The following is a 9,597-nucleotide window of genomic DNA, read 5'->3' as shown; positions in this document are numbered from 1 at the left end:
CGGGAGCCACAAATTATTACATGCATAAGCGAATTTCCGGTCGAAAGAGTTTTGGTCGATCGCAAAGGCATCGCAAATCTTGAAGGGATTATTGCAAAGTTTGTATTGCTTTAGATGCGTCGCAGGTCTCGCGGTTTGTTTTTCTCTTCCGTTATCTTTCCACCGCATATTTTTTAGCAATTCCATATACTCGAGGCCCATTAACGGTTCCACCGCTTTGATTAATACATGCGCATTCCCTTCTAAACGTTATTTAGTATTGTAATACTAAATAATAACACTAACATATCAATTGGTGATTTTCTTTTCAACTAAAAATATATTTCGAAATTGTGAAAACGCGATATTCTCTCTTTAAACAGATTTATTATAATCTTCCTGTATGTTTTTGCTATTAATAAATTAGGGGATAGTACCCTTTGCTTTGATATTATTTTTATGGCTTTTATTATTTTCAACGATTGAACGTTAGTGAAAGTAGGATGTATTTTAATTCTTCATACTTAGAAGTAATGAAATAAATCGCGCGCGCGCGATTTTTTACTCACCTTGGCTAGAGATATTAAAGCAATGGTATATGCCATATGTCATGTAAATATAAATAGTTCCTGGTGACATGTACATTGGCAAGTTGCGAGGTGTAACTCTGTTCTGGTAAGAATGTGAAGCCTTGTCAATCGCACCTAAATATCCTTCAGTCTCTACAATTCTACCCTTGAGGATAGTTCCATTCTCGAGATATCTTACAAGTACTTTTCCTATCGGAAAAGGATACATTTTTTTTAACGAGTACATAGTTTGTATTGTAGCAATATAATAAAACAGAATAATAGGGAGGAAGGTATAGGATATTTTTTAAGTAACGCCACATAATTTTTTAAAAATAAAAATAAATTTTTAATAAATATAATGTGCAATATTATTATTAAAAAAATTAATTCTATGCACCTAACAATCGCTGTGCCAGTTCTTCGCAGGGAATGTCAAAGAATTCATACTGCAATCGGCCAGAAGATAATTCCTTCTCCCATGGTGTCATAGGAGGATCTTCTAATTGACTTAATTCCAATTTCATCATCTGCAAATCCACGACTGTTCTCGGTTTTCTTTTGCTAGTATTCGTATTTGATTTCAACTTTTCCACCTTCCTTTCATTTCCTCCTATATAAATATTATAAATGAATGTATTTATAAAAATAAGTTATTTAAAAAAGAGAGTGTAACTGACTGATTAATCTTAGCTAACTTTCAATATGAGTTTCCATTTTTGGCTCTTTCTGAGAATTCTTGGATCTTTTAGAGGATGCAGAAATTTGAGAATCTGCCGTGTTGTATACATTTTCAGTATGCCGATATTCCTGATTTCGTAAGGACTTGAGGTTCAATTTTAGTCTTTCTGGTGTCACCTAATGAAAAGCAATAATACTGAAGCAAAAATATAATACTATCATTAAATAAAAAAACACCCATAATTTAAAAAAAGCTGTATTGAAAAAGTATATACATACATAAATAAGCTGCAATTTGTAAACTATTTATATAGTTTATGATAGAAGTCAAATATTCAGAAGAGTGTACCTTATCGTTAAAAGTAAAATTAAATTAATTTAATCAATTAATTACTTAATATATTGTTTCAATACCATATCTAATTTATTTTAAACAATAAAAATTATATAGGCTCTAATGAAATATATCAAATAAAAATAAAAAGCTTTTGAGAGCTGGATGTTGTTGCGATTAAAATTTATTTTAATCGAATTATTCTTAAAAAAATGTTTTATTTTCTCAGATATATTAGAAATAAATGAGATAGAAAAGTATCGTCGTCTTTCTTGACTTTTGATCTGAATATTTTTAGATTTCTGTGAAATAGTGACTCCACTATTTATCTGTGCAAACTTTTTATAAAGTCTCTTTCTGAGAGATAGTGGAAAAAATTAATGCTGGCGGATATCCATTTTTCAAAATAATTTTAATGACTTCGTAAAAATTTTTTGAATGAAATCTTGAATGGGCTAAAAGAAGAATTCGATCAATTACACCTATTATAATATAAGACACGGAATTTTTAGATCTCCTTATACACTACTTTAATTTCTAAGATACTTGATACACACACACACATACACACTTCCCCTTCTTCTTTAGTTTATCAAGTATCTTGTTATATTGACGCATGATCTCATTAGATCCATGATAAGCATGCTGTCAACGTCGCATGATATGCCATCTTTTAACTGCCATGTAAGTTTTTTATTTAATTACCTTTAGTTTAATTTTCAATCTTTATTTCGTTGACTCATGTGTTTACTTGATGTATTTGGAAATTTAATGGACATTATTGGACATATATAGATCCAAATTGAATATTTCATTTAGGTACATCTTATCCACAGTCACATAACGACAAACAAAATAATTTTTGTAATCTTAAACATAATTTAATGATCCAATTGTGTATAATTGTAAACCAATTTTGTATATATTTTATTTATGATTTTAATATAACTGCTGAAGAGGATTCTAACCATGGATTAAAACGTTTAATTGTTATATACAATACGTTATAATTGCAACAACATCCAGCGTTGGCTCTCAGAGGCTTTTTATTTAATTATTTTAAAAACTCTAAAATTTTTTTAAATAGAGTTGTTTATTTTTTTTTAATTGGATGATTCTTTCTCTACTATTTTTAAAAGGAATTTGTAGAAAATTGTAGAAAATTGTATTTAGCGACTACGATACAGAAAATGGAAACAAACCAGCATTTAGATCTTAGTATAATTACCGTATCTTCATTATCCTTATTCTTCTCTATTTTATTCTCCTGTTGAATCCTAGTAGCTGCTCTTGTCCGTTTCATCAAATTGCCTTCTGCCACGAATTCAATCGTTTCGCTACCTCCAATGGCTCGAGAAAGAATAATTTCTACGCGAGACAAGACAAACCGTCGAATTGTAAACACTGCCACATTACACAAAGTCATATTCAAGCCTTGAAGTCATGTTCAGCCGCTAAACCAGTGTACACTTTTGAAACTTAAGTGAAATAGGTATATGTTTGATATTTGTCAAAAGCGAGAAAGAGACTTCTAGTGCAGGGCTGCGTTCAGAATTATCATCTGGGTGCACTCAGATGTTCTTTTGTCCTTGTTTAACATTCATAAACATCTGGGTGCATCCGAACAACGATTCTGAACGCAGCCCAGTCTAATGCAGGAATAGAAAACAGAACACGTGTCATTTTTGTCTCTTGTTGGAAGAAGACTCATAGCATATTCGATTTACTGACTTGGCCCGACTCCGAGTCAATAGTCTGTTCTGTTTAGCTGCAAAAGAAGAGCTAAATTGTGTAAGAAATGCAGCTAAAAAGACCCTACTGTCCTTGTTTCACGTTTAATGGACGATGAAGAAGATAAGGCCTGTTTTTTTGGCTGAACTTTTGCTTCAGTTCATCTTTTTTCCTTTTCTCTCCAGGAGGAAAGAAGGGGAAAAAAAATGAACTGGTGCAAAAGTTCAGCCAAAAAGGCCTATAGAATGACAAAATAGGGCTAATGGTACGTTTCCACTGAGCGCGTCACGACGCGACTCTAAAGAGAGAAAGAGAGGGGTTGTGTATCTCTTTCGCGTCGCGTCGTGACGCGATGGATGACGCGACGCGTGACGCGCTCAGTGGAAACGTACCATAATAGCGACTCCCCGAACCCAGCCTGAGGCAGGTTGTATATAAAATATACAACTATAGCTAAATTATAAAATATAGAGCTAAAACTTATTTTCTATGAAGAATTTAATTTTGAATTGTACATATTTAAATATTTTATCAATGGTAATAAATTAATTTTTTTCTAATCAAGGATATGGCTGACGAAGAAGAAATGAGTACAAAGGCAAAGCTTTCAAAATTACATTGTCCGTTTACTTGGGAAATATTGGACAGTCTGGTAAAACATTCCTTAATACATCAGAAGCAAGACGACGAAAATGATGATAATGAAATAGATGACGAAAGATCTTACTCCTTAGAACAATTGTTAATATCTTTGTTCAAATGTTACAAAGCTTTGTTAAGTGCAGATAACGACGAAGTAACAAAAAGAATTGAAAAAGCTGAAGAGATTTTAAAGCAGATTCAACAAAAGTATGATATGCAACACTTATTTTTGATGTACAATACGTATTATATTTTAACATTTTATCTATGTTATCATTGTATGATTGTAGGATAGAATTTAATCAGGTAATAAGAACAATTGAACATGTTTTTTATGCTACAAAATGCTTTATTTTGTATGATGCTGATGATATAGATGGACTAGAAGAGATATTGCAAAATGTTATTGATCCTAAAGATTTCAACGATATAGAATTAGGTGCGTTGTATGGCTGTCAAAGTGTTGTATGGTCATGCTTAAATGATTTTGGTATGCACAAAGCAGTTGACATGGCTAAGAAAGCAGTGGAGAGGGATCAAAATTGTGCATTATGGCATTTTATTCTGGCAAAGAATCTTAGACGTCAAAGACGTACAATAAATGTTGCATTTAATGTATCAGATTCGGAAAAAACACATTTTGAAATAGCATTTGCTATATCTAAGAATGACAGATTTGGAGTATATTATTTGCAAATGCGCATTGAAAGTTTTGACAAATATAATAGAGATAGAGTTTATATGATGAGGAGAAATGCTAATGAAAGAGAAGTAATAAACATAGCCAAACGAATTTTAAAAACAAAACCAACTAATAATAAAGTGCTATTACGACTAGCTCTTATGTTTCTACGTGCATCCTCGGATGAAAGATTATTTGCAAAAGAATGTCTTGATGCTGTATATAAAATAACGCCAAATAATTCTACATGTCTGCATTATACTGCAATATTATACGAGCAAAGCGGAGATTATAAAGTTAGTATAATATAATATTATTGTACTATTTAGAAGAAATAATAAATCTAATTAAATTTTATATTTTATGAAAAAAATTTAACGATAATGAATAGACAAATATGAGTTATGCATTACAAGTATATAAAAAAATGTAAGATATTTTTTATACTTAAGCAAGTTTTTATTTGTTGAAAAAATATTTTTACTAACTGTATTCTTTTCCTATCTGTGCTTGTTACTTCTCATATTTATCTGTGAATATCGGTATAGTTCAATGTTTCGAATATCATACCTTTTTTTTAAATTATATATATTGCATTTTTAGGAAGCCTTAAAGTATTTCAAAAAGGCTGCCGAATGTAATAACTTGGTGGCAGAACTCGCCTATATACAGTATGGTTGGGAAGTAGGAGAGCTGGAACCACTACCACATTTATTGCGAATGTTGAAGAAATATGACCAGGTAGTTAAAGAACGGCAAATAGCTATACTTTTAGCTATTGCTGTAACTTATTATTCTTTGCATAACGATATACTAAATGCAGCAGAATATTTTTTAAAAGCATTTAATGTGGATTCATCGAGCAACAAATTCAAGGTATTTAGATATAAAGATCGAAACATATGTAGCTATAATATTTCATAGTCTGTTGTTATTCTGCATTTAAATTATCTCGATATATTTTTATTTGTAAGTGTCTCATAAGTATTATAACTTTTGTTTTTTTATGATAAAAATATGATTGACAAAAAATATTGAATGGTATAATGTAAAATTTATCTTTATAAAGATTCACTCTTTCGTAAGAATGCACTCAGAAAATATAGTTACATATTTTTGTTTTTTAAATGGAATCTTATTTTATAACATATTTGTTTTTTCGTTCAAAGTCTTACAAATTTTCTGCGTCTAAAATTATTCAAATTAAGAAATTGATTATATATTTTCTAATATATTTTAATACAAAATGTAAAATATCTTATAAATTATTCAATTTTTTATTAATATTTACTTATGGACAAAAAATCAATTTATGTAAAGAAGGCAGCTGCTTTTTAACAAAAAATTTAATTACATACACAATTATAAATTTTATTTAAATACAATTATATTTTTTTATACCAATTCATCTTATTTCTGTGGATGAAACTACTAAAATCATTGAAAAATAAATATTTTTCATAAGATATTTTTTATATTTTATATTAAAATATGACAGATTAAAATATGAGAGATGTTTCAATCAATCAAATTATACAATTTTTGCATCATTAAAAGATAGTGTTTATAAAACCATTTAAATTTTTTCTGTAGTTTTTCTATTTGTGCACGCGCGCGTTTGTATACATATATATACATATAGGGTGGCCATTGAAAACGAAACAGACGGAATAACTCCTACAAAAATTATTTTTCGAGAAAACATAAAAACGGATTGATTTGTGTGTTGGAAGGGCATCTTTTAACATATAATTCTTGCCCTTAAGTTCGACTCCCTAAGCGGGAGTGCTAATCCCTAAAAAATTTCAAATGTGATAGGAGGTCAAATGATACATCATTAAAAAAGTCTTTCAATTTCCTACATTTTTATGTTTGATTTTTTAAATTCGATGTTGATAAAATTAGATTTATTCGACGCGTTTTTGTACAAAAAACAATGGAATCTGGCAGAAACAATCGTCAAGAACTAAATTCCACAATTACCAAACTTAAATTAAATATTGCATTTAAACTTTAATGTCATTATTAAGAATGTATTTCAAGATTCACTTCCGGTACTAAAAAAAAATCCGTAGTACGTAATGTGAATTAGAGATTTTCAACTGATAGTAAGTACCGGAATGCAATCTAAGATATAAAATATAAAATATTTTTAGTAAATAAAAATGAGAAAGTAAACATTTTATAAATGTGTTTATTGCAAATAATAACCTTTATTATACATAATACAATGTTAAATTGTAAATATATACTTACACATTTAAAAATATTTTAAGTATTTCGCCATTTGTATTATAACAACGACACAATTTGGGTAATTAGAAGTACACTTCTAGGAACACAAAAATGAAACATTTTTCAGCGTCAGCAATATCAAAATATGATCCAAACCGATCCATCCAATAAAAATTAAAATAACGATAAAAGAACTGAATCGTTTTACTGTAAAAATATATATATTTAACGACGTTACCGTTAAAGATAGAAAAAAGTAACGATTGTTACCGAAAAAACGTAACGAAAAAAGTAATCGCGGTACAAGTAATGCGTTATTTTCCAACTTTATAACTGATTTTGAGAGCTTTTCAAAGCACTATATAAAGTTATTTTGTATTAAGGCTTCTAAGTAGTCGCTGCAGTTGTATAGGATTGTGCATGATGTTATAAACAAGAAATGGCACGTTGAAATTTCTTGCATGCTATTTGTAAATAAAGATGTCTTCAGAAATTGTAAAATCCGCAAAAGTTATGAATGATTTCATTTTTGTTTTGATTTTGTTTAAAAACGCGTACTTTCTGTGATATATATATATATATATATATATATATATAAATGTATAAAATAATTATGAATTCAAAGGTTTTTGGGTGCAAACTTTTTAAAGAACCATTTTTTAAATTCCTATTTACAGGAAACTTTTTGTTTCAAATTAAATTTCCTATAAAATCTCAAAGTCTAGCCAAAACATTCGGGGACACCCTATATATTATCTCCAATGTTGGCAAGGTCATAACTCTGAACATTTAAAGGTGACCTTACATGATCAATAATATTGTTAGTATTAACAAATATTGACAGTATTACTGGTCGTGTGTGATTAATATTGATGAATTGACGTAGGATGTAAGATACTGACGGTTATCTAGATTTTGATTCTCAAGCATCCAGTAGTATTAAGATTTATGTCACAGTATATTACAGTGTAATAGATATTATACGTAAAATTAAAGTGAAATATATTGTCCATAATACTGATCGTGTAGGTTGTAAAAATATTAAAAAGATTAATGCATACTGTCAATATTATTGATTCAGTATTACTCCACATGTGCACATGCGCTTAATAATAGACTATGAACTTTCTTAAATTATTGAAATAAATTAATCCTTTTTCTATTTTCTAGACATTTTACAGATTTCTCGACTTTGATACCTCTAGTATTGTAGATTTTTTAAACCATTATTTTTGTTATATTCTGAAGAGAGAAAATTCAAGGTCACATAAAAAAATGTTTGAAGAAATAAGAAAATACTTGGATGTGCAGGAAGTAATGGAAGAATTGTATGCCTCTGTAGACTTAAAGAAAAAACATTCTAATTTAAACACTAAAAACTAAAATTAATTAAATATTAATAAAATATGTTATAAGTTATCATTATTTTTAATATATTAATTCGATATTTTGATGTCAATTATAACTATATATTTGTTCATTATACTTTAATATTAAATAGATTGTGAAACTTACATGTAACTTTATGTTAAAAATTATAATATTCATATTATAACAGTACCAAGTAAAATATATGTTTAATAATAGTTGAATATTATATTTATATGAATTTTAAAGATGAAAATAAATCAATAATTACTATGATTCTAAGTTGACATTTTTCTTAAGACATTACTTAAGATGGTCTTAAAAGAATCGATTATGAATACCGGGCAAAGAAAAATCAAGAAAACGAAGACAACGGTCATCCATAATAAACCTCAATTGTTCATGACAGTTATTGAATTTATTTAGTTATTGAATTTATTTATTATGGATGACCGTTGTCTTCGTTTTCTTGATTTTTCTTTGGCTGGTATTCATAATCGATTCTTATTTTAAGACCATCTTAAGTAATGTCTTAAGACGCTAATGCGGTCCTCTGATTGGTTCGTGACATCTTAAGACTGAACTTAAGGCGGTCTTGAATATAAGAACTGACTATGAATACGGCCTTTGATCATCAAAGATAACAAGATTATTACAGACTGATTCCATAAAAATCTTTCTCGTTATTTATCGTTTTATTTCAATCACCCCAAGAATCATAAAATAGAAACCACCTAATAGACCATTCTATTTTACTATCTCACCCTATATTTTTAAATAAAAATATCGAGTTGTAGTGCAATCCCATATGGTGCGGAATTGACGCACTGAACTATATATACACTGGAATGGGCATCTCCGCTGTGAAGCATAAAAAATCGTGGCCGCAATTGATCAACCGCCATTTTGATTGAGTCAAATATTTGAGCGAATCAGAAGTTTTCAGGTGCTCATGCGCACTTACGTTTAGGTCCGTTTCCACCAACGCAGATCAACTTTAATCTCGGTTCAACTTAATCTTTGTCTTTTTCTAGTTCTAAAGATCAGAAAAAGACGAAGAGTAAGTTGAACCGAGATTAAAATTAATCTATATTGGTAGAAATGGGCATTAGTGTTCTTAATAGCGTTTTCAGCCCGACCGGGTTTGCACCAACCTGGGTTGGATTAATGGCGTTTTGCGCTCTCCTATTGGTAGAGCGTGTGACATCAACCAATAGGAAAGATTAATCCAACCCAGGTTGGTGCAAACCCGATCGGGCCGAAAACGCTATTAGAATAGACGCATATGGCATGTGAGACGACGATCGTCTACCGACGTGATCGGACGTGTTATTGCGTCATCATTTTTGGAAAGTGTGACCGGCTTCAAACACGCA

At 29.7% G+C, this 9,597-nt stretch overlaps 2 protein-coding genes across 4 annotated transcripts in view; one reads left to right on the top strand and one right to left on the bottom strand.

Annotated features, from left to right (window-relative positions):
- The window catches only part of LOC108767788 (DNA-3-methyladenine glycosylase), an 8,817-nt gene extending 5,538 nt beyond the window's left edge, over positions 1–3,279 (bottom strand). For 2 of the 3 annotated variants that reach the window (XM_018517827.1, XM_018517828.1), the window contains exons 1-4: positions 2,792–3,279; positions 1,247–1,406; positions 949–1,161; positions 549–758 (exon numbers count right to left, since the gene is read on the bottom strand). In XM_018517827.1, the coding sequence (XP_018373329.1) occupies positions 549–758; positions 949–1,161; positions 1,247–1,406; positions 2,792–2,989 (781 nt within the window). In that variant the 5' untranslated portion in view covers positions 2,990–3,279. The remainder of the gene's footprint in view (positions 1–548; positions 759–948; positions 1,162–1,246; positions 1,407–2,791) is intronic. The other variant, XM_018517829.1, reaches the window with a different exon arrangement.
- LOC108767760 (uncharacterized) lies at positions 2,985–8,236 on the top strand. Its single transcript, XM_018517782.1, has 5 exons — positions 2,985–3,055; positions 3,860–4,143; positions 4,227–4,914; positions 5,222–5,494; positions 8,024–8,236. Exons 2-5 carry the CDS (start codon positions 3,863–3,865, stop codon positions 8,234–8,236), a joined length of 1,455 nt encoding a protein of 484 aa, XP_018373284.1. The 5' UTR covers positions 2,985–3,055; positions 3,860–3,862.
- Positions 8,237–9,597: the final 1,361 nt, after the last annotated feature.

The sequence above is a fragment of the Trachymyrmex cornetzi genome, unplaced genomic scaffold (genome assembly GCF_001594075.2).
Source record: "Trachymyrmex cornetzi isolate Tcor2-1 unplaced genomic scaffold, Tcor1.1 scaffold726, whole genome shotgun sequence".
NCBI classification, from domain to species: domain Eukaryota; kingdom Metazoa; phylum Arthropoda; class Insecta; order Hymenoptera; family Formicidae; genus Trachymyrmex; species Trachymyrmex cornetzi.
This window is presented reverse-complemented; position numbering and strand designations above follow the sequence as displayed.